Source organism: Tyto alba, unplaced genomic scaffold (assembly GCF_018691265.1).
Source record: "Tyto alba isolate M040663 unplaced genomic scaffold, T.alba_DEE_v4.0 Super-Scaffold_2, whole genome shotgun sequence".
Taxonomy (NCBI): Eukaryota; Metazoa; Chordata; class Aves; order Strigiformes; family Tytonidae; genus Tyto; species Tyto alba.
Genome location: NW_024881282.1, coordinates 8,700,769 through 8,726,420, shown reverse-complemented (window position 1 = coordinate 8,726,420; position 25,652 = coordinate 8,700,769). Strand labels below are relative to the sequence as shown.

Here is a 25,652-nt window from a genome sequence, read left to right as displayed (position 1 = left end):
AATTCTATTTTTGGAGTTCTTAATGTGGAACATCATGGGCATCACAGTGTTATACTTTTCTAGCCTTTTTCTTTTTGAATGTTCCTAGGAAAATTTTGGTTAAAATTTGGGGAGAAACAGTTAGGGCTGCTTTATGGCTGCTAGAGTGGCATTAGCAGGAAAAATCTCATATGGTGTCATTGTGTGCTTTTATTCTGCCCTTTCTGGTTCACCCAATTAATTCTGAGGGCAACTGTTGCATACTAGGTAGGTAATGATCAAGTAATTTATGCTGATTACATACCTCCTGTGGCTGGTAATACATCCCAATTATGTGAAGCAAGGCAGAAATTCGGAGAGTCTCTTGCTTGGTGTTTCTTGCTCCTACAAAGAACAGCGTGCTGTCTTTTCTGCTCTACTGTATAGATCCATAGTGTCTGTTCAATAGATATATAGTTCCTCTGAGGAAACATTCCTTGGCTGTCTGTTATGCTATAGCATGGTTTTCCTGCTTAGCCGCATCTTTCCCCAACAGGCCTGGTTATTGCCAGAGCTGGCACTGTGAGCTCCTGATTTGCACGGCGTGCTCAGCTGGGTGTCATGCAGCTTGTTGGAGTAGCCTGATTTTCTATGCAGACATTTCAATGGAGCCATAGGCAATAAATCAGTGTCCTATGGTGAGGTTTTTTTCTCTTTGTCACTCACAATAAGAATTCAACCAAAGACCCTCTGTGTTTTACCTCTGAGACAAATGTCATCCTTGAGCAAAATGACTTGCACAGAAGAATTGCTTTAAAGTAACAAATATTTTTGAGCTGACTTACCAAGTTGGCTGCAGGCATGCTGAGAGTACTGCGAGACTTGTTCTGAGGATGAAGCTCGTTGTGCTAATCAGTATTGCTCCTCTGTTGTCTCCTGCCTGTCTTTACCAGTTGTCTCTTTTGGATAGAGCCTATCTTTTCTTCATTGCTTTGTTTTGATCTCCTTTTTCTTTTTTACAGTGTGCTTTGGACCCTAAGGCTGTGATGCATGACAAGAGCTATTCTAATATGAATATTTGTGAGGGTTTGTTCATGGTCCAGAACAAAACCTCAGCATTTATTGAAAAGAAACATGCTCCCATTCTTTCAGTCTGCAACTCACAGTCCTCCCCTAGTACCTGGAGTGCATTGAGCTTATTTGTCTGTGCCCCTGTTAAGTGATGCTAAGTGTGGTTGTCTATAGTAAATGTTGCCAGGCTGTTACTATAAAGGCTTATGTCTCACCACTGCTTTTTTTCATAAGGAGAATTTATGTTGATTAATTACTTAAAACAAGTAAAATGTTTAAAATGCTAAAAATTATAGCGTTTCTTCCTTATTTTCAAATGAGTTTTTCTAAGAAATGTATAATACAGTACATCTAGATTTAGGTAATAATGTCAAAGGAGGTAAGTTAAAAGTAAGAAAGAAAGCCTAGGATTCCCATTCTCTAAAGAGTTACATGTACACTTGACGTTACATGTCCAATGAAGAAAAAAAAAACATGTCCAAAAGCCTTTCTAAAAACATGAGACCTTAATTTCTGGTTTTTGGAAAAGAATGAAGGCAGAGGAGGAAGGATGTGCAGGGGAGTTTTCCAAGAGAGAGATAAAATGATCATAAGGAGAAGATTCAGACCTGCGGTGCCGAACACAATGAAAAAACCCTTTCTCCTCACTCAAGTAAAAGACCCCAAAGAATCTGGATTAGAAACATAGTGTGAAATGGCAGTGGAGAGGCATTAAGGTCACCTGGATACCCCAGTCCCCACACACTACCAGACTTTTCCAGTCTTGGGGATACACTGCTCAACAGGCTTTAGACCAGAATATATGTACCCTGTGTATATATAGTGTCTGGCACGGACAGGCATCATTCTTTGTTGGAGGCTGCAAGTGCCACCAGACTCCAAGGTGGGAACCCTCTGCTCTGAGCCTGTGGGAGGGGAGGGAACCGAATCCGGGCCTGGCAAGTCCCCGTGTGATGAATTAACTGTGGCTTTTCTTTGGTGTGGTGGAAGAACCCAGCTCTGATCCCAGTTAGGATCTGGGGGCTTTCCTGCAAGCTTAATAGCACAAGCTGTGCTACAGAGGCAATGCATCAGGAGCAGAGCCGTGCTTTGTGCAGGGATGGGCAGCGAGTGACAGCCTGTAGTGAAAGTCTGCTAAAGCCTTCTGAGCCCCCTGCCACGTGTGACAAAAGGAATCAGCTACTGTGCATCACGGAGCTTGCTCAGAGGTGGCACCTTGGTATTTTGACCATCTGCAAAGGTCCCTTTCCCTCTTTACCTGGAGGGTTTCTTCTCCTGGAGTTGATTCTGGTCTGAAGAAGGAGCAAAGGACAAGAAGTGAAATGGTGAAAGGGGGTATTCGTATTGCCTCTGGTGCAGGCATGTCTGGATGAACTCCTGGTTTGACCTGAAGACTTCCTTTTTTTTTTCTTTTTTTAACCAGCATTAGGGAATTCCTCACCAGCTTGTTCTTGCAGTAGCCAGGCCAACAATGACAAGAATGTGGAAATCAACTAAGCAATTATATTCACAGTGGTGGTTAACAGCATCCCTTCATCTGAAACAAATCAGTTACAGTCCAGTGAAACCTGCTGTACCTAGTGCGTGTACATAATAAAGCCCTTGTTGTGCATTTTCAGAGCTTGCCAGATCACTTAAACAGGGTCGAGGAGAGGCAACAGGAGAGAAATTTTATGTTTTATTAACCAGAGACACAGAAGCCTGAATATTATTGTATTTAACCCCCTACCACACAGAGAAATCTGCCATTGTATTTATAAAGGTATTTCTCCAGGTGCTGCAAAATATAGGAATGAAGTCCAGGAGTATAATTTAGAATTAGCTATGAATGAGAGCGATGAGCAATTGCCAAGGTAAGATAAATCAGCTAACAGACTTAAAATTAGTGGGAATTACTCTGACCTTGGTCACTTCTGAAAACCTGCTGTATTTTCTATACCACTGGTGTTTAACCTGTAAACCCCAGGAATCGGCGAATTGCTTCTAAGCACATCTTTGGAGGGTGGTTAGGAACACAAGTGCACTTCAGCAAACTATGTATGGACATTTTGAAAAGAACATTTGCATCTCGCTGGAAGATTTCCGGTGACTTACAGCTCAAATGAGACTACAAAAACGCAGTATGTTATGATAGATAAAAGCTCATAGAAGTCAACCGTGCTGTGCAAGTGGCAATTTGGAAGGCCTTCTCAAAGGTATGCTTCCATTAATGTGAGCTCTGATGTACATCTAGAGCAGAATTTGATCCTTGGTGTTCCCTTGCCTAAAGAATCAGTTCCTTCTCTTGGAAGTGAAAGGCATTAATGGTCTCAGGCTGTGCACCATAGAAACTCCTTGTTTATAGGGCTTTTGTTGTCTTTTTTGTTGAAATGAGGGCAAGACACTTCTTCAGTGTTTTCATTGACTTAGTGATTGTTAGCAGGTTTGGGAAGATTCTGCAGCTGGGTTTGGCAGTGTCCATCCAGCACTCATATAGTTAATGCAGCTAATGTCTGCTACTGCTGAATTTGTTGTTTGAATTACTCTCTAGTCTCTGTAATTCTCTTGAAAGTGAAAACAAGCTCGTTCTGAGTGAATTGAACAACAGGGTCCTAAATGGGAGTGCAGTGTGAACTACAGTAGCAAATTTTCATGGATTAATGGACAAATTGTTGTCTCATTAAAGTCTGATGGCAAAATTCCCATAGACTACAAAAGGGACAGGATTTGACCCTAAGAGAAGATTCCATTTGAAGCACTTGAGTGTCTCCCAAAAGCCAATTATTAAATCAGAGGCGCCGTAATAACTGAACTCAAATTTATTTCAGGACAAGGAAACGCAGTTGGGAGGTCAGTAAATGCTCGCCATGTCATTTCTATGGTGAAATGACATTCTTCATCGCAGAACTCAGCACTGGCCTGTGTGCGGTGCCGACAATGAGGCTGAGATGAGAAGGAGCCTGAAAGACTCGCATTGTAACCGATGAAAAGAAGTTGTTTCCATCAGCCACCTTGTCAAGCAACTTGGCAAAGCGGAAGCAGAAAGGTCTCTTCTGGTGACTGACCTCCACCGCATTTCTCTCTTTCAGTGCCATCAATAGGCACCACCTGGCTCTGCTCCAGGCTCTAAAGAAAGTGCCAAGTAATCAAACGGTTGCTGACAAAACCACGCTAGCAGAATGTGTCTGTCTCTGTGGTACAGTTTAATACTTGTGCAGCACTACTTCCTCTAAACAAACAAAAAAAAATCAACAGAAAAAAATAAATTTATATGGCTCAGTGTGAAAATGTGTTATGTATTTACTTTTAATTTTTTTGTTTCTTTTTTCTTGTTTCTTTTTTTTTTGTTCATGGTTAAATAGAGGAAATCAGTTGGTAGAGGCTTTCCCAAAATGCCATTTTATCTTAAGCAATTTGCTAGGGACACCAACCTCCTAATTAGTAATTCTGGACTCTCTCATTAACAAAACGATAAATGTCAAGCACATGCACATCCTCTTAATATGCTGGGATGCTTAGAGCCTTGGAAATTTCAGAGGAGATTTCAAAATTAGAAGGTGAGATACTTGGTTGTCCAACAGACTGTACATCTAAAAAACTCATGTAGCCCTCTGAAGTGAAACCCTGAAGTGGAAGCGATTCACCAGTTACAACACCTCCATGCAGAAACAGCATCCAGCTGCAATAAATGATCTGGAGGGAGGTGCTGGCTCACTGAGGGCAGATAGGCTCACCTATAGCAAGCAGGAAATCTGATTTTGTATTTTTTCTTTGTTTTCCCAAATGTTCTTTCTCCTTGGCTGTCAATGCTTATGCATGTGTTTGTCTGTTAGCAAGTTCTTGTTATCAGAAGGCAGACCCAAAACTTGATTTTTACTTAAGAAGTCAGGTAGCTTGTCTTGATCCATTCGTACATGCTCTTTTTTTCTTTCCCAGATGCTTTTGCTCTGATTTTATTTTTAAGGCTATTTGGCTAGAAATTAGAGCTCTTTTTGAAAACAGTTTTTAATGGCACTTTTTTTTTTTATGTACCCAGCCCCTCTTAGGATAATTCTATTTTACTGAGAAAAGCAAATGTATAAAATAAAATATTAACAGCCACTAGAGAATCTGTAGTTTCTTGTTACCTTTCCAATCAGAGTTGTGGAGGTATTTAGGCAATGTTATATTAAATCTCTGTGATCTGAACACAATTCATATTAGAGACTTATCCTGTTAATATTTCTTTGATAATCCCAATAGATGTCTTTCTTCATCTACATATACCTAAATACACCTGGAAAATATGGCTCTATTTTCATTAAGTAAATGAAAATTTTATTTTCATTTTGACTAAATAGATTTGATTCTTGATTCTGTTTTAGTAAAAGAATGGGGAAGGAAAACAAGTTCTCCTTTAAGAAATTTGAGTTGGATTCCCAACTTCATGGTTAGCCCAAAAGGAGAATAAATACTGTACCTGCTAGCTAAACTCAAATCCAGAGACATTTGGTGAAACATTTCAGAATAGCAGAAATGAAAGGATTTATGTTTGGAAGAGTATAGTTCACTGGCATTTGTTACGTATGGTACCTGATACTGGTGTTTGACTCGGTTGATTCTATGTAAATTAAAAAGTATAAGTTTTCCTTCCAGGAAATGTAGCTTAATACTGTAACATTTATTTTGTTACAGAAGTTATATTTACTTTAAAAACATTAAGTCTAAAATATCATAGAATCATAGAATACCTCAAGTTGGAAGGGACCCATAAAGATCATCAAGTCCAACTCCCTGCTCTTTGCAGGACCTTGCAGGTTTAATATGATTAAACCTTGATATGTCTTGCCATCACTTCAACTTTCACTTAAAAGAGGCTTTATTTTAAAATAATAATGGAGTAATTGTCATTATTTACATTTATGGTTATGTGTAGCAAACAAATCCCAAAACCTTATCATATCTGATCTCTGGATTCAACATGAGTTTTGCTATGTAATTCGCTGGAGCCAGGGTTTTACCACTGGAATCCAATTTGTTTTAAGCTGGAAAGAAGGGCTAGGCTGAGTGCTAAGCCAAACCCTCCAGCTAAGGAACAAAGAAAGCTTAGTCCACTTTGTTTTCCCTTTCAGTACATACGGGGTATGATTTTACGTGGCCTAAATGCCAGATTCATAATTTCCACCCTAGCCTGCCACTAAACAAAGGCCTGTGTTAAGCTCAGAGAAAAACTGCAAGCCTTGGGCAGAAGAGATGGCTTTCAGACTTCTGAAATCAGCTTTAAAGTTTTGATTTTTGAAATTTATTATAGCAGAAGGATTAACTCAGTGCTTCTGTATTTAGGTCCTCCTAGTTGCTCATCTTCAGACTTCGTATCACTGGCTGTCACCCTGGGACTCTGCCGTGGTGATGCTGCCCTCCTTCCTTTGGGGACTCCAGACTCTACTTGTGGTTAGGCTCTTCTACATTGTGCTTTGTGTTTTTGAAGGGTTGAGTTGACAAGGCTTTAGGAATAGAAGGTTGTTTTGAATTTTGAGGGGGATAGTTGCTGAAAGGAAAGGCTTTTTGTCATTTCCAGAAGGTCACAGCCTGGATCTCCTTGACTTTCTCTGAAAGCTTCTTACAGAACTAGATATCCTTGACAGCGTGTACACAGCTTGCACACAACTTTCCCTGGGACGTGGTATCTGCTCTGTCTCAGAAAACCCGACACTGGTGGTTCAGAGATCAAGATCTGTATCAGAATTCAATCTGTGTAACCAAGGGCTCAGTCCATTGATTTCTTTAAAAAAGCAAGACTCAAGGTTTAACATTGCTGCCTGGAAGCCAGTGTAAATGCTTGAACGTAAGGCTGATGGACTCTCAACAGCTGCTGTCCCAAAGGGAGCAGGTAGCCACTCTGCCAACTGGAGTTATTTTGTGATCTCCAAATTGGTGTGCACCAAGTTGCCTGGAGCAACAAATGCGTGGGAACTGACTGGAGGATCCTCTGTATTTATCACCGATATTATTCGTACACAGAACATTTTCATGAAAGTAACATGAGTTACTAATAACTGTGAAAATAACCAAATTTTAGTGGCAAGTTTTCTTTATTGTATGGTGAAGTAGCATTAATGTTCATCCTGCAGATTTGGCACTTACAGTATTTGTTTCCTTAGTTTCTGACATGCACACATGTAATACCAGCTAGAAAAAAACCAAAAACCTTGCTTCAGGAAGTCATCAGTGGAAATACCATGACAGTGTGTGACTACTGCAGCCCAAACACAATGTTCACTGACATTCTTGGAAGCTCTGAGTGATACATCCTGGAAATAGAAACTTCCACAAGATAATCTGGCATTATCAGCTCTGCCACTTAACTTCTTTGCATTTTCTGTGAAAGAAAATCGGAAGAGAGAGATACACTACTGAATAAACAAGATACATCTGTGTTGTAATAAAGTAGTAGAAACTGCTTTAGGAATGGAAATATAATTGAGCTTGGAAATGCCAGTGCCCAAGTGACTCAGAAGCTCCCCTTGAGCCCTAAAGGAACGGAGTCAGCTCTGGGGGCAGTGACCCTTCTGTGAGGGCTGCAGTATCCCACAGGTTTCCTCCTGACCATTGCATGGTATTTAGAGAGCTGCAGAGTTCAAAACCCATTAACTTCTAATTTTTCCCTTGCCCATCGCATTCTACTTTTTTTTGGTCACATTGTTTTTCACAGAAAGGTCTAGGGAGTGTGTCAAGCTAGTTTCTTAACCAGCTTGCTGGACTCACTTGGCACGCAATTATTGTGATAATTCTGTTGTCATTACAGCCTTTCAGAGCTGCAGGATATGATCCTCTTGAATTACTGAGTGTAAGACAGGGTGGCATTAACAACTGCAAGAGACCTTACACTCAGGTACTCCTCTTGCTGCCCAGATTAGGGCTTCCCAGCAGCAATCATTTTCCTTAAACAGCCCCCAATGTTATTAGCTTGCAAACCAATCTGTGCAGCTCAGTGAAGGAAAAGCCTGCTGCCTCTCACTGACATCTTGTACTGAGTTCTGGGTCCAGAGGGACTGGACTAGCACCTTCATGTAGAGGGTGCCCCTTCCCCAGGTAGAGATTGCCCGGGCTTTGCCAGCTACTCTATTGCTCTTAGGCAAGTTTTCAGACACGAGGATATAGTATCATGCACATACTACTGAAACAATTACAAAAGTACAAAGGCACAAGCAAAACATTATGTTGTTGTTCTTAAATTGCTGTTAAGTTCTTTCAAGCAACAAAACAACCCTGTCAGTTTGCTTACACAGGTATCATGACTGGGATCCAGTCTTTAGGGATGCTGGACCTTTGACCAGACCATGGTTTTTATTGAAGAGGCTCTTGATGCAGTTGTATGCACATCCTTAAATAACTGTTAAATAACTCCCTGGGGTGCCATTCAGCTTCACAACTTCCCTCTGAGAGCATCCTTTAATTCATCAACATCAATAATGGATCGGTCAGTCAGAACTGCAGACCTCTTTTCCTGGGTTGGGAAAGGATGCTGTCGTGTGGTGGTGAGGCAGAGACACAGCCAGAAAGTAAATGATGTTGGTTAACGACTGACCTGACAAAGTCAGCACTTCTGCGTACTGATAGAAGAGAAGACAAAGCTTTTTTTAAACACACAACAGACGTGCCATACGGACATGTACTCTGACAACCATGCTTTTATTGTAAAGGATAATAAAGCAGAGTGTGACTTTTCAGGTTTTCCTCAATACCAAATATAATGGTAACCCAACAACTTCAGGAGTGAGTGCTCCCTCACTCGGATTTTATTAGTATTGTGATAGCTTCTCATATCTGAGTTTCAGCCCCGGGAGGAAGACAGTTGTGTCTAACAAAATATCATATAGCCATTGAGAACTGACAAAATCAAATTGACACTGAAGTACAACTTTGTTTTCTCCAGAATACAGACTCATGGAATGGTTTGCATTGGAAGGGACCTTAAAGATCATCTAGTTCCAACCCCCTGCCATGGGCAGGGACACCTTCCACTAGACCAAGTTGCTCAAAGCCCTGTCCAACCTGGCCTTGAACCCTTCTAGTGATGATGTATCCACAGCTTCTCTGGGAAACCTGTTCCAGTGCCTCACCTCCCACATCTTAAAAAATGTCTTCCTTATGTCCAATCTAAACATACCCTCTTTCAGTTTAAAACTGTTACCCCTTGTCCTACCATGGCAGGCCCTATTAAAAAGTCTGTTCCCATCTTTCTTATAAGTGCCCTTTATATTTTGAAAGGTAGCAATAAGGTCTCCTTCCAGCTTTTCAGCTCTGAATATCCAGGGCTTCAGTTACTTCAAACACTGAGCAAGTTCAAAATCATTTTACATTTGCTTTACTCTGATGTCACTGCATGACTGCGATGCCAGGCAGAGGAGAATAAAAACCCTGGACTGAAACCTAAATTTGAGTGGTCTATTCCCAAAGATGTGTTGAGTATCATCAGCTGGTTTTGCAGAAAACAAAATCAATGGCCATCCTGTTCTGCATGCAGATCTTTCACAGCAGGTCATAAGTGAAAATCACTTCAACCTTCCCAGTCTTTGCAGAGTCTGGCTGGCTCTGCCTGCAGTGCTCCCCACAGTGCAGTGTGCTCTTTCAGCAAGGCAGGTATCACTAAGTTGAAACCCAACTTTGAATGGCAGGTTTGAAGGTTTGATGCATCAGCTGATGTCTCCTAACAGAGGTCATTACTTTAGCAATTGCCTTGTCCTGATCATCCATACAGCAAATTTTTGGGGGATAATTCTTGTGTATTCAAGGAATCTGTACTGTGTTTATTATTCTTACTGCAGTCACGCTTTATCTTTGTGTCATTTAGCCAAATTGTTTCGGTTACAGAAGAATAGATGTTCTGTTGGAGGAAGGAAGCTGCTGTTTGGCCTTGAACGACATTCGTCTAAGCCAGGAGAGGCTGGAGTAATTGTGCTGAGGTGGACATGCAGCAGCCATGCCAAGAACAATATTATTCGCATTTTAAGTTATAGCATCTAATGGAATCAAGAACAGAACCAGTTTTTTTCTAAACTCATTTGAAGGTTTGCCAAAGGAGCGATTTACAGCTTCCTAGTAATAATGAACACTTCAGCTGTCTTGACCAACATGTGGTCACGCATGTTGCAAACTGACATAAATATTTTATAATATCTCGCTGCAGTTCTTGTTCCACATAGATGTTTGTCAAACAGCTCAAGGAATCAAAAGGGTTTTAATCTTGAAATTTCATCTCAGAGTAATTGTACTTTTTTTTTTTTTTTCCATTCTGAACTTGGATAACTTGTTTCATACTGCCCTTGATTAAAAACAGTTGGAAGAGGAGGATGGGAGTTTTCATTTTTGAACCTTTTTTGGAAAAATCTCAGGAACTTTATTAGCTATTTGATTTATAGTCTAGTGTAAATATCTTTCTAGAGCAGTGGGTGCTTTTGAAACTGCAAGTGGTTAAGCTTAATCTCGAGAAAATTATAAAAATTTAAGCACTTGTATGAAATTAGTGGTATTTTGTCACCTGGAATATTTGGACATAGTTCCACTCACACCATATGGAAAAAATAGAGCTGAAATTTTGAGGAACAAAGAAAGTGGAAAATAAGAGGACTGTATCGTTGGAAGAATATTTAGAGGTCCGGGGGGGGAAGTTTGATAGAAAAGATGTATCATTTTATATTTGTGTTATTGTACAAATTGCAGTCCAGATGCTGCAGTATTGGGGCCAAGCATGCTGAGTGCTGTGCATTCAACTGCATATAATTGAGACAGCTCAAATCAAGTTGACAATAGACCAAGAAAGCGGGGAGAGTGCACGCAATGGTGATGAGAGCTGTAGACACGAAAGGTCAGTTCGCACGTATGTGAGCTCTTCCTGCATCTTCCTTTTTCCTCTCTTCATTAAAAAGGAAGAAAAAGTTTGAAGTAAAACATTCAGACGAGAAGGAGTATGAAGGGCTGGGTCAGAGGGTAGTCACGGTAGGCTAGCTACTCTCCTGGTGATGCCAAAAGTAGTTTGGACAGTTGGATGGCTGATCTCAGCATTTAAGCAAAACATGTGCTTGGCGAAACAACGGCCTCTGAGGTCAGCGTGAAGATCATCTTAGGGCTGGCTGGAGGCTGGATTGGAAAAGGTCATGCATTTGTGCTACATATATATATGTGTGTGTGTGCACATACATACAGATTTAGTTACCTGTTAGTGTTAAAAGGACATTTTGTGAAATACAGTTGTAGAAATGCTGGAGTAAAGAGAGAGAAGCAAGATGCTTAATGCCTTGAGAGACAAAATAAAAGACTGTTGAAAGGCTGAGTCTGTGGAAGGCTGAGAAATGGGAAGAAAAATATCATCATGGTGTAAAACACAGCTGAATTCTAAGGTGAGCCGCCAAACGAGGACAGCATGAAGATCTCCTCTTGCCTTCCAGAGGGAAGCTGGACACTCCTGAGAGTGCTGAACGCCTCGCAGCCGGTGTGTTGCAATGCCGATGGCACCGCAGTGGGTGGCTGTACCTTGGCCCCACGCACATCACGATTGCTACGGTTTCTCTGCTGAGCCCCAGCAGAAGCTGCCTGGGTTGAAGGCCATCAACAGCCTTGCAGTGCGGATGGGCTGTAGAAGCAGTGAGGGAGAAGCAAAAGCAGTGTGAATTACTCAAGTGGGAAATGGAGGCTCACACAGATTTCTTGCGGCGTGCCCTGTGTTTACCTGCATGTTTAGTTGTCTTCAAGTGGTGGTTGTATAATCGGAGGAGAGCTTAATAGTGTTTTTTCTAGTGCTTTTGTTTTACTGAGATGACAGATTTCTTATTTAGAGCCTTCTTTATTTCTCATATTTCTAATTTTAAAAGGAAAATACTGCCTTTCTCTACAATATTGTGTCTGAGGGGGTATCTGAAAGGTTTGTAAGCATCTCAAATGGCCCATAGTGCTCTGAAGCAGGCATATGTTACATCTCATTAAACAGCTACCAAAATTGTGGTTCAGAAGCCAAGCGTGCTTGTCCTGGATTAGATGGGAATCAGCAGAGAGCGTCTGGTACTGCTCAGGAAGCTGCTGCTGATGGTTCCTTTCTACAGAGCTTTGGTAGAAGAAGCATACAAGGTTATATGAGTGGTACAGTGGAGAAATCATCTCTGATAAAGTCAGTAACAAAACTACTCTTGGTTTCATTCAATTTAAACTTGCATCCAAGTGATCTCCTTGTGAAACAGCTAGTTCTATGTCTTGGGAAGAGCTTTTCAGTGGTGTTCAACCAAACACAGCCATCAGCAGTCATCCATGAACTGTAATCCAGCTCCAGCCTACCTTTGGAGCAACCTCATTTGCAGGAGTGGAAAGAGCAAATGAGATACAAATTGCAGAGAGACTCCTATCCTCCAAACCCAAAGCATGATGCAGTTTGCGTGCAAGCAGTAAGTGCACAAGCCTCATTTTATGTAATTTGCTGGAACCTCAAAAGGAAGTTAGTGCTCTCTAAAGCACCGAAACCAAATTATATACAACCACGATTCACATGACCAGCTGCTTGTACAATGGGAGAAATTTCCAGACATTGTAAAACTGGATTTTAAAACTGTATTCTCTTAATGTTTTGGATCACACTTAAACCTTAAAATTGCCTTGATCTTTCTTCTCAGACATATTTGCTTATCCAAACTGAGGATGAGGGCTGGTTTTCATAGACTTAGGAATGCAAGTATTGTAATTTATGCTGAATTGTTTCTTTCTAGGAAAAGCATCATATTTGGGAGAAATGTGTTTCTGCAGCATCACAGAAGCTGACAGGAATACTGGGTTTTGTGCTCGTCAAATCTCCTGCATAAACTGATTTTACCCTGCTCTCTCTCCCCACAAGATGAAAGAATAGCATCCCTCACAGCTGAGGTAGATAGCCATGTGGACTACGAGCTTCTCATCTCTATCTTGGACTAGCTTGTTTCACTCATTAATTGGCATGAAAAGGTGTGACAGTGGTGGGTGTAAAACAGATGTAGAATTACACAGGGAGGCTGGGAATCATGTAGAGGAGACACTAGGACAAGGGTGTCTTCATTTTCTTGGGAATCGGGAGGGCCAATCCACTGTGATGTATGTGCCAAGATCACGTGGGATATTTTTGCTATAGGACTGAGAATTTGGGGTTCAGCTCAGGAATCTGCACATATGCTTGGCTATAGCACAAAACGTGATGTCCTCACTACTTCTTGCTCCATCAGGCCTCCCTTCTTTACCAAGTGTTTTACTATAAATGAAGAGGCAACCAGTGTGTGCTTTGTGGTTTAAGCTCATCCGGGCAGAAACAGTCTTTTCCTCTGCTGTATACGTGTATGCATGCACCATGTGTCCCACACCATTTGTGACTCTGTGCTGCTCTATTGCTCCTAATAATTAATCAGGTTTTCTCTATTTTTTCCCCATTACACCAAGTTTTTCTGTAGCATGGCAGGCCTATTTTCCATGCAGTGATTTTACTCTTCTCCTTTACTGAAAGACACTGGAGCTTGTATTTAGACATTTCATGCATGTAAAGACATTTGTGAATCTAGTCAAAATGAAAAGAAATGTCAGCCTAACCTGTATCTCACTAAAGCCAAATAAGTTTTCCCATTGGCTTGGCTAGAACTGTGTGAGAATATTAGTATTGCTTTTCTGGCAAGAAGCAAGGCATTGAATTTGGCCCCAAATTTGAGTTTCTTAAAAAAAAGCTGTATCTTGTCATCTCTTACTTGGCCATAATTATCTATCTCCACCTTTCCTATCAATAGAGCAATGATGCTGTTTTTAACCATCTGCAAAATTCATAGATCTTTCACAAAACCAGTCTGCCAAACCAGATGCTCTTTGGAGAATTTATTCTATCTCAGTTTTAAAAATCTATTTTTCTCATTGTAAGTGAATCTTGTTTGCAGACAAAACACATATAATTTCTAGCATATGGATTTATTTTTTTTATCTGTGAAGGAAAAATTGCTGCCCTGGAGGCTGGCAAACTGTGGGAAATAGTAATGAGTCCTCCACTAAATACAGTATAGAGCTGTACCCCTGCAGTCTGAAATCACAGTGCAGGGCTGGAGGAGCTTTGAGTTCTTCCCATGGATTAATGAATAAAACCCTGAAGACATTTGGCTTATCAGTTTTATTTATTGAGGTAAACCTCCTGTAACAGCATGGCTTTGCTTCTTCTTGCCTGCGACCCTGTCACATCTTGCCCATCACATGCCCATCATCAATGTCCTCATCAGGAAGTTTTTACTTCTGTGAGATAAACCAAGCAGGATCGGGGCCCTGGTCAGTAAGTATTCTGGCAGAGTGACTTCATTATGCTCTAGTTCTGCTCACTCTTACATTGGTGTAAATCAAAAGTCACTGTTGTAAGACAAGGTAAGAATGAGAATAATAATGGAAATATGTCCCTCTAATCCAGTGAAAGGAAGTTACTCACACAAAGCAAAACGTTTACTGGTATTAATAGTAGGGACAACTTATGCTGTAATTGAATTAGTGGACCTCATTAAAGATTGTTCCCCGGAACTGAAACAAACATGAAGTTGAGTTGCTTAATTATCTTTGTCTTGGAGTTTTTTCAGTGTTCCCAGGCTCTGTGGGAGAGGAAGGAGCAACAATATGAAAGGATTAGAAATCCACAATTATATTACTTTGTAACAAAGGGGATGGCCAAGAGTGTAGGATTTTTCAACTAGTGACTTTGAACCCAGAAAGAGTCATAGACGCTATAAGAAAAGTTTGTTAATCATGATTGACAAAAGGCTTGCCCCGCAATAACTGCTGAGAAGGCACAGTGGGGAATCTTTCCAGGTTTCAGAGAAGACACGCTGAGTGATGTCTTCCACATAACCCAAACCATCACAAGTTTGGGAGTTTTCCAAGCTTAAGAGAGTATACACATACAATTAAAGGTAATAAGAACCTAAAAGACATTTAAAATTAGAAAAATAAAGGATTACCCCTCCAACGTGCCTCCTTCCCTCTTTTTATACCAAAAATACTTTCAGTACAGCTTTTCCAGGGTGGGATGCAGTGCAGGACAGGGCCTGTGGCACTCTGTCCACACCAGCAAGAGAAGTTTGAGTAGCTGAGAGGGAGCACTGCACTGTGAAGAGGGTTATCAAGTCAGCCAGAAGCCACAATAGGATCTGACCTTTGTAGAAAAATCTTCCATAGTGTAGAAGATTGGTGTTTTCTGCTGTTGCTCTCTGCTTCCTGGCCCCTGCCTGCAGTCTCAGTGGGGCTTAGTTCAGCTTCTGGCACTGACCCCTTACAGGAGGAACTTTTGCTTGCAGATAGTCAAAGTACATCCCGGCTGTAAAATTGGACAGCTGCAAATATCTGTGGAAAGCACATTACAGGAAAAATCTGTACGGAATGAGCTTATTAAGTTCTCTGACTGTTAGGACTTCCCTAGCATGGCAGTTGGTATACTAATTATAAAGGAGAAGTGGATTAGCTGTGCCTGCCCTTGCAGCCTGCAGTGGTGATCCTTGTGTGTCTGTATTTCCCTCGTGTCCTCTTCCAGCACTCTGCTCTTATCAGACTAGGAAGTTCCCTGTTCCAGGGACTGTTTCCAAAGGGTTGGAAAATGTTCACTGATACTTGTTTACTCAGCTCAAAGACTGCCAGGCCAGCTTTCAGTTGCGTGGACTGGAGACTGGAGTCCCAGAAGGCAGGCTGAGAACCACAGCTTGCATCCCAGAGTCACAGAGGGCAATGGCCCGGGACTGTATAAACTGCATAAACCCCTTGGTCTGGCCACGCAAGCTGCCCCACAGCCCTCCCCTTGCTGTGGCTGCTAGTTGCACTCTAGAGCACAGGGATTTGGAAAGATGCAGTAAGCCAAGACTTTGCTCCAAAAAGATGGTGAGCAGCTGGAGATGGTCTGAGCTGCAGTGGACTCTGCATGTTCTGCACTAGGTAAGGTCTAATTCAGTCCTTGATTAAGCCCCCGCTGTCGTAAGAACAGTTTCTTGATACCCTAGGAACTAATGTTTTGTGTATTTATTCCCACCTACAGCACTATGATCTATAATATGTAAATTATAAGGCTAAGCCATGCCTGCGTCTCTTCTGCTTGTATTCATCCCTGAGTGAAACAGCCCCTTTTCACTGCTGGAGAGTACAGGCACTGATAAAACTTACTGTTACCTGTGAATTGGCTTCGCCCTTCAGTTTCTGAAATAAGTGGCTTTTATGGGCTTAAGCTGCAAAGAGGGAGCTGCCACATAACAGACTTGGTGCTGACAGCAATAAGAAAACAGAAGCTTTTGGGGTTCTTTGCAGCAAGCCTTTTCCAGCACAAAACCCCTCACTTAGCCCCTATGTAGCGTGAAGCCTTGTGGGCAGCTGATATTTTTGCCTTTGTTTTTGGGTAGTGACATAGCATTTGCCCTCTCCATGACAACTCATTTCCCACACATTTAAGTATGAATCAGAGCACCTGGCTTTAGCTCTGCAGGGCTGTGGCTCACCATCTAATCATTAGACCTTTCAAGACCAGAAAAAGAGTGGTACAATATGGCTTTCAGGCAGTCTTAAAAAAAAAGAATCCAACCCTAAAAGCTTTAATCTTAAACATAGCAGTACCTCAGTGAATTCCAGCTTTTGATCTGGGGCAGAATGTGTTTCCACATTCATTTCACGCTGTGCTGTTTCAGTGAATATAACCACTTCACCCAGGGGTCCTTACTCCTAGACCTTCCGAGGAACTTCAGAAAGCAGCCTTCAAAGTTAGGGCAGGCAATTTCTCCTCCGCTCCCAACCCTGCCACAGAGCCACTGTATGATGGACCAGCTCTGTACTTAAAAGTGTTTTGGAGATTTAACTGGTTGTGAAGGCAACAACTTCCTCATCACATGTGGTTGCAGTTGATTCACTGTGAAGATGCTTATACTGATGTAGCTCATTCAGATATAATAAATGCAGAAAGTGTATATTGTATATTAGTATAACCATGCTTACTCTTGGACTGTTCACAGCACAACTGCGGTTGTGTTTAAACAGTTTAATCTGTTCTCGCAATCCAAAAACATGCATTCATGTGCATAGATCTCCATATTGCTTAAAACTCAAGTTCAGAGTCTTGCATTTGCTGTGTCTTGAAATCGTGAGTTAGTGCTGGAGACTAGACTCCTGGCGCTATGAAGACTTAAAAACTAGCCAGAAATTAAGCACTGGGCAGGGTTGTGCCCAAGGTGTGCTCCAGTGTCCCTCCCAGCCCAAGTGTCCTGGTTGGGGCTGGACTAGAGTTCCCGTTGGTCTGGCAGCGGGAGGAGCTGCAGCACCCTGAGACCCCAGGGGCTCCCCAGGTCCCAGTGCCCTCACCTGTGTGCGGGGGTGGGGGGAGCACAGCTGGAGGGCTGGGCCCCGATTGGCCGATTATCCCATGTCATGTGACACTGTGCTCACTATATAAAGGCAGCAGAGGGCTGGGAGGGGCTCTCACTTCTGGGAGTGTGGCTGTGGGGCCTTTGTGTTTGGGATCACCAGCTGTGAGCAGGTGGGTGGTGAGCAGCTGTATTGTACATTACCCGTTGATACTGCTGTCAGTGTATTGTTCTGTTACTGTTATTAAACTGTTTTTATCTCAACCCGTGAGTCTCCCTTTGCCCCTCTGATTCCCTCCCCATTCCCAAGTGGGGGGAGGGTGGGTGAGCGACTGTGGGGTGTTTAGCTGCTGAGTAGGCTCAAACCACAACACCAAGTTACACAGACAAACCTCTGTACAACCTCACCTTCCATTTTGACCCTATTCAATCTTTAATTATTACATTAATTATCAGTACCGCTTCAAGAGGTTTCCCAGCACAACACTGAGCACTTTGCAGCCTAGTGAATTCCATGGCAAAAGGAGAAAAAAGCCCTAGTGGGATTGAAGGGCAAGTGCCTAAATACAAGTGCTCCACTTTCATGGCATCTGTAATTCCATCACAGCCCCTGGATAAAGGGAAGCTGGATACTCCTGACCACGCTGAGTTGTTGGAAATGTCATCCAGGTAGAGCCCAACCCACTGGGAAAAAAAAAAAAGGGAGGGGTGTTACAAGTGGCCATGCAGACTACTGTTTCTGTAAGGTGTCATGGTATTATTTTGAATAGAAATGAGCTGAAATACAGAAATTTTTTCCTGTGTTGGATGTGTGATCATTTGATGAAATATTGAAACTTTTCACTGTTTTAGGGTGTGGAAAATAACTGAAAAGCCTTTTTTTCCTATTGAAAAAAATGCTGCAATAAGCTTTTTAGTAGTTGGGGGCAGCAATGCCTAGGACACTGTGTTTCTGTCTTTCTCTTGAGTAAGCTCCACTGGTTTACTTTTTTTGCTGCACTTCATTTCTGTTCCAGGGAATGAGCAGGGGTCAGGTCTCTGACCCTGATCAGCCGACCTGTGATGTGACTCTTCCTAGACAAGCAAGTGGAGTATTTACTGTCAGATATTTCGGTCTCCCATTATCTATCCCCCATGTTCAAAGGTCACAGGAAGTAAATGGTTTGAAATTGTTTCTTTTTTTTTCTTTTCCATTCATTGCAGATAAACTTTGACTTTTGCAGTAGCTGTATTTTCCCTGCCGTGATACAATATTGTCAGTGTAAAGCCAAATACTGACATAGAGCTGATGTCCAGTGTTGATCTTAGTCTAGTTTTTCAGAAGTCTCCAGTCTGGAGAATACAGATGATCGCAAGTTTTCTGATGAGAATGTGTTGGGAATTTTTTAAATTGAGAAATGATGACTCACAAAAATTCAAACTTTGTCTTGTGGGAACATACCAATTTTGCTATGAAACTCATTTGGGGGAAGGCTTCTCGGGCCTAGGAAGGAAATTTGGGTCAAAAATGTCAGGCACTTCAGCAGAACCATCAATGTCCTGGGTACAGCATTCAACAATGACCACAGAGACCTCAATGCCATTTCTAGGTTTGACAGCAAGATCTTGACCTCCTGCCTCCCAGGCAACTGCTGATTCCTCATCTGCTGGCTGGAAGAGCCATGTTCTTACATCAAGGGTTTTGAAAATGCTTGGCTCTGTCCTGATAGAGCACAGAAAAAAACTATGAAAGTGCTTATGGGATAAAGACTCTTTTCTTCTTAGATGTCCTGGAGGCTAAATATCTTTTCTGAAATACATGAAGGCTTTTTTTTTTTTTTTTTTTTTTTTCCATTAGTGCACAATTTACTAATAAAAGAAGTGCCACACTATGTACAAAGCATGGATCTGGCAAACAGGAGAATCGGTTTCAGTCCTTTCCTCTATCCTGTCACAGATTACTTGGCATCACTGATAGTTTGACAAACATTCTCACCAGCATCTGCACCACTTACAAGTGAGTGGCTCTTCCAGCAGTCCGTTCCCATGGCTGTATGTCCCAGTGGCTGTGTCCAGGTTTGCCAGTGTCTGTAGAGCCATCTATGGTGTGTCATCAGCCAGGGGAGCTGCTCTGGGCTCAAATGACCTGGTTATTTTTAATTCAGGTACTTCCTCTAACTGATTAACCGTGTGACTGCACACATGCTTCTGCTGGCACAACCACTGGGATGGCACAGGGACAGGAACAAGCAACAGGAGGTGAGGGAAAGCTGCCAAAACCAAGTGCATTGCGATATGTCCTCAGTTTTTCTTGTGCAACAATAATAACAGTTATTTGTCATAGAGAAACATTAAATCCATGGAATAAAATAATTTAACAGCTATGTGGTCATGGAGCTGCTCATTAAGATTTTTTCAAACATTTGTCTGTGTGCTTGAGTAGATATAGTCCAATAATTACTGATTTTGAATATTTTACTGCCAGCTGTTCATCAAGATATGAATCGGTTGGTTAGTTATGGATGAAGTTTTCATTAGAATTTAAGCTCCTTAGATGCTTCTGAAAATGTTTTCTTCTATCCTGCTGTCTAATCTGCTATCAGCATAGCAGAAATCCCATTAATTAAGGAGTAAGACCTTTCATAATCTTCTTCCCAGACTGTAGAATTCATTTACTGTTGCTGTTCATCTGGCTGAGTCCAGCATAGAGTGCTGCTGGTTGTCTGAAGCATCAGCCCCTGCATGCACGGGATCATGCTCAGGCTTCTTCCTAGAAGGATGAAATTATCCTGTAAGAGCAAGGTTATCCAACACAGTCTGGCACTCCAGCTTCAGCTGTGGGCCAGTGGCTGTTATTTAATAAGATTTACGGCACTCTATGTGCTCCTTGAATAATAAAAAAAAAAAGGATTAGGACTGAGAATGAGAAAACATCCTACATGTCATGCCTGTCTTCTGCACTGCTAATATGCCATTAATACAATTTGTCTCTGGTGGAAAACTAGAAGGTAACTGAAGTTGATGAGTTGGGTATACTATTCAATATACAAATATAAATCTTTGCTAACTGAAGGTTAGCAAACGTGACACCCATCTGCAAGAAGGTCCAGATGGAGGATCTGGGATACTCCAGTCCTGTCAGTCTGACCTCAGCGGTGAGGAAGGTTATGGAGCAGATGACCTTGAGTGCCATCACATGGCACGTACAGGACAACCAGGTGATCGGGCCCAGTCAGCACGGGTTTATGAAAGGCAGATCCTGATTGACTAACCTGATCTCTTTCTATGACAAGGTGATCTGCTTAGTGGATGAAGGAAAGGCTGTGGGTGTTGTCTACCTGGACTTTAGTAAAGCCTTTGACACCATTTCCTACAGCATTCTGCTGGAAAAAATGCCGCTCATGTCTTGGTTGGGTGCACTCTTCACTGGATAAAAAACTGGCTGGATGGCCAGGCCTAAAGAGTGGTGGGGAATGGAGCTAAATGCAGTTGGTGGCCGGTCACAAGTGGTGTTCCCCAGGGCTCAGTATTGTGGCCAGTTCTGTTCAATATCTTTATCAGTGATCTGGACAAGGGGATCGAGTGCACCCTCAGTAAGTTTGCAGATGACACCAAGTTGGGCAGGAGTGTTGATCTGATGGGGGGTAGGAAGGCTCTACAGGAGGGATCTGGGCAGCCTGGATTGATGGGCCAAGGCCGACTGTATGAGGTTCAACAAGGCTCAGTGCCAGGTCCTGCACTCGGGTCACAACCACCCCATGCAACACTACCGGCTTGGGGCAGAGTGGCTGGAAAGCTGCCTGGTGGAAAAGGACCTGGGGGTGTTGGTTGGAAGCCAGCTGAATATGAGCCAGCAGTGTGCCCAGGTGGTTAAGAAGGCCAACAGAATCCTGGCTTGTATCAGAGATAGTGTGGCCAGCAGGACTAGGGAAGGGATTGTCCCCCTGTACTCAGCACTGGTGAGGCCACCTCAATTCCTGTGTTCAGTTTTGGGTCCCTCACTACAAGAAAGACATTGAGGGGCTGGAGAGTGTTAAAAGGGCAACAAAGCTGGTGAAGGGTCCAGAGCACAAGTCCTGCAAGGAGCAGCTGATGGAACTGGGGGTGTTTAGCCTGGAGGAGAGGAGGCTGAGGGGAGACCTTATTGCTGTCTACAACTACCTGAAAGGAGGTTGTAGTGAGGTGGGGGCTGATCTCTTCTCCCAAGTAACAAGCGATAGGACAAGAGGAAGTGGTTTCAAGTTGTGCCAGGTGATGTTTAGATTGGATATTAGGAAAAATTTCTTCACCAAAAAGTTTGTCAGTCACTGGAACAGGCTACCCAGGGGAGTGGTTGAGTCACCATCCCTGGAGGTATTTAAGAGACATGTAGATGTGGTGCTTAGGGGCATGGTTTAGTGGTGGACTTGGCATTGTTAGGTTAAGGGTTGGACTCAATGATCTTTCCCAACCTAAATGATTCTATGATTCTAAACCCATTATGTGATTTGTAAAGGATTGTGAGAGCTGGGCTTTCAGGAAGGCCATTGAAACTAGTAGGCGTGAACTAATTAAGTAATATAAGAGTGTTAAAGTGAAAGAAATCCTGAGAATATATACACTATAAAGTTTTATACACTACAAAGACCAACCAAATTCAAATGACAAAAGAGTGTGAATCATAAAAGCCCTACTGGTGCTGGGACTACTAATCCAGAAGCTGTAGGGTCTGGGAGGTCCAACCCCACAGTGCCTGCAGGGGAGGACTGCCTCCGGGGCCACATGCTGTTGCTTGCTGTCCTCTTGGATATCCTATCTGGTAGTGCATATTGTGCCACTTGAACATGCCTTCCTCTTTTCTTCCCAGGGAATGGCTTTTACACTTGAAGAGAGGCTGCAGCTGGGGATTCATGGCCTCCTTCCTCCTTGCTTCTTGAGCCAAGACGTGCAAGTCCTCCGTGTGATGAAAAACTATGAGAACAAATCTAATGATCTAGACAAGTATGTCAAAAACATTTTCTTCTCCCTCTCCCTTTAATTTTCAGTTATTTAAAGCCCCCAGGGAGATTTGAGGATCCTGCTTCAAGGCACACAGTTTTTCCTTACAGTCACTTTTTCCCAGATGCCCATACTCTCCAGCACCAGCAGTGTTTATTCTGCCCTGTCCATCTTCGCCCAAGTTACCTGCCATCACAGTCCCAAAATAGCACTGGTACTGCTTTTTTCTACCACCACATTGCTGGAGAGCTCAGGTATTAGCCTAGCAATTCACTATACTTCTGGTACAAGTGCACAACAAAAAGGCAGCCCCAGAGTGCTGGAGGTAGAGTGAACAACTGCAGGTACCTGTCTGTATGCTCATCAGTACATTCACTACAGTATGGGATGGAAGAACAGAAAAGACCTGCCAACTAGTAGATAAAAAATATTTTAAAAAACCCAGAAGCAGTTATGTGTATTGACTAATCTTTCTGTTCCTGAGCTTCCACTGAACCCAGTATTGTTCATCAGGGTTATTGATGGAAGATGGTGTTTGGCTCCTGTTGTGACGGATGGTAGGGTTTGCATCTCCATCTGTCTCAGCTGCCATTGATCTGGGGACTGAGGCAGCAGGACTCTTCCCCTGTAGAGCAATTACATTGGCTTTTCTGTGTCACAAATGCCTCTGTTGATCTTGCAAATTATATATTGTTGGCAGTGGGTGATGACTTTTTGAAGCCACACTGCAAGATTGGGTAGTGAACACAAAAGGGAGTTTGTCATTACGTTCATACAAGTTTCTCAGACAGAAAATCATTTGCAATCTCTCTCTGGTTTTCTGAGTTCTTTATTTTTCTGGCTTCAATTCGACAAATTCAGTCTTAGCCAATTAAACATTTTTAAGAAAGAAAAATCTTTGGTGAAATGTAACATATTCTAAGTTACTAAGAGGTCATATAAACCCAGTGATGCACATGTAAGTCTGGACAACAGAAAGAATATAAAGTTGATTTAACATTTTCATTTTCTAAATTAATGGGTTTGTCTTTTTTTTTTTTTCTTTTTTTTCAAAGATGGGATTTAGCTATCTTTCTGAGTTTAGAGATTAAATAATTGAGAATGCAGGATAATGGAGAGAGGTTTTGAGGAAATATTTCAGGAAAGACAGTGCTTTGAAATGTGCATATTAACATTTGCATATATGTATATTTCATCTTCTAGATCACATAATAATTTTTGATAACAAAGATAATGTCCCGCTCTGTCCCAGGTAGCCCTGGAGTCTAATTTTGACCTTTTCCATTGCATTTGTTTTTAATGCAAATTCCAAAATTCTGAGGTTATACATGAGTCTGACTTACAGCCCTACTGAGTCTGTGAGCTGTCTGTGAGAATGGTGGAGCTGGTCAGGTCCTCTGGGAAATTTTGCTCCAAGTATCTACTCGTGATGTAGCACTAAGGAGTGTCAGGGCTTGGGAGAACTGAGTACATATGGAGTGAGCCGACTACTGCTTTTTATGAAACTGCCAACAACCACAGATACTGATATATATCTATTTTATTTTACTTTTAAGATATATTGCTCTTATGACATTACAAGACAGGAATGAGAAGCTTTTTTACCGAGTGCTGACCTCCGACATTGAGAGATTCATGCCCATCATTTACACCCCAACGGTTGGCCTAGCTTGTCAGCAATATGGCTTGGCTTTCAGGAGACCACGGTGAGTTCTTGCTCCCTTTTTTTAATTTCATGTGAATGTTTCTTTTGTATCGACAATCCATCCTTATGTGGGTGGCCTGAAATATCTAAAACCTGATCCCTCATCAAAAAGCGAACCAGCAAGCAGCTTCGTGTGTGTACATTTGATGATGAGCTGGGGAGTCAAGAATAGCCCTGCCTTCTTCCTATAAACAGTGAACAGAGTGGTTTTGTTCTCGAACAGTACTGTACAGTCTGTGCAGCTTAGCTCCAAACAGCTCAACTTATGGCTGCACCCTTCCCCATCTGTTGTCTCAGGAGCACTGAGTGCCTTCTGCAGTGCTGGCGTTTGAGTGATTGTTGGATTTGGGATATGTTGTGCTGATTTTGAACTTTTGTATGCACTTCCACAAACCACTCCACAGGAATCATTTTCATCATAGGAGATGATGCTCTGCATCAGTGCCTTCCTCATTGCTCAGAACAGTTACTGTGTAAGTTCATGCAGCATTAAACACTCTATACCATGTTGGAAGGCCCTGTTCTGCATAATTCTTTTTAATGACTGATGTTTAGATAAAGCTCTCATTAGCTTTGTGAAATACACTTTAGTCCTAGCCTGAAAATTCAATGGTAAGGTTCAGTTTTCTTTGCAAGCTTTAATTTTTTTTTTATCCTTGAAATGTATATTTTAGCTTTTGTTGTAGAAATATGCAGAATAAAGGAATGGAATACTACCAGTTTTAAATCATTTCACAAGCATAATGTGTAACTGCAGTTTCAGCTGAGAGTAGTGTGGTAGGTGGGGAAACTGAGGCAAGCTCTACTAACTGACTTAAGGTCACAGGGGGACCCTGAAGCAGACCTCAAAGATGTAAGGGCTGTTTAGACAGATGATGAATAACATATTATGGATAAGATTATCTTGGCAAGTGCATTCTGCTTTTACTTCACATGAGCTGCTCTGCAGGATTGCTTTTTGGCTTATCTATCCCAGGTAATTGTGTTCTGTTCCCTGATACCCATCTTCTGGATCTGCTGGGCTGCGGTGAAGTCATTCATCTAGTCAAGCCTTGATCATATCCCCTCCTCCTCCTCAGTGTGTTTGAAGAAACCAGAGAAGGAATTGCTCATTGTACAGGGGGAGGACACTTACTTCTTCTGGGCAGGAGTAGAAGGTAGCAGAGATAAGAGAGCCCAGACTGTCTCCAGGTGTTGAGCTGTGGGCTCTGTCAGGCAGGGAAGAGCACACTGCTGGTTCTCAGCTAATCAAAATTTACAGCAGCAATTCCTGCTGTACAGCCACTGTATCTTTGCCTTTGGTCTGCCTTTACCTTGCAAGAAGTTACAACAATGTTTGGGAGCTTTGCTTCTTTTATTTTCCATCCCTGATGTTGTCCTCAGGAAGGCAGGGTTGTCTTTCCATATAGTGGACTCTTTCTGCAGTTGTTGCTGTTGGAGAATTCCCCTTCCTGTAACTCACTTCTTTCTTATGTTTTAAACCCACAGTATTTTACCACTGTGGTAAGAACATCTGTTCTCATAGTCTGCCAGTTTTGCTGCTGAAATTGGGCTTGGAGCTGTTCTGGATTCCAGCCCACGGCTTCTGCAGGAAAGGGCAAACTATCATGCCCTTAGTACGCTGAATTTCCTATGGCGGGGAG

General features: G+C 42.2%; 1 protein-coding gene across 5 annotated transcripts in view; it reads left to right on the top strand.

Annotated features, from left to right (window-relative positions):
• Positions 1-25,652, top strand: part of ME3 (malic enzyme 3) — a 128,713-nt gene that overhangs the window by 46,274 nt on the left and 56,787 nt on the right. For 2 of the 5 annotated variants that reach the window (XM_032991102.2, XM_032991103.2), the window contains exons 2-3: positions 22,174-22,307; positions 23,861-24,010. In XM_032991102.2, coding sequence (XP_032846993.1) covers positions 22,174-22,307; positions 23,861-24,010 — 284 coding nt within the window. Of the gene's footprint in view, positions 1-6,330; positions 6,439-12,851; positions 12,895-19,490; positions 19,587-22,173; positions 22,308-23,860; positions 24,011-25,652 lie in introns of those variants that run through there. The other 3 variants (XM_032991100.2, XM_032991104.2, XM_032991099.2) reach the window with 3 other exon arrangements.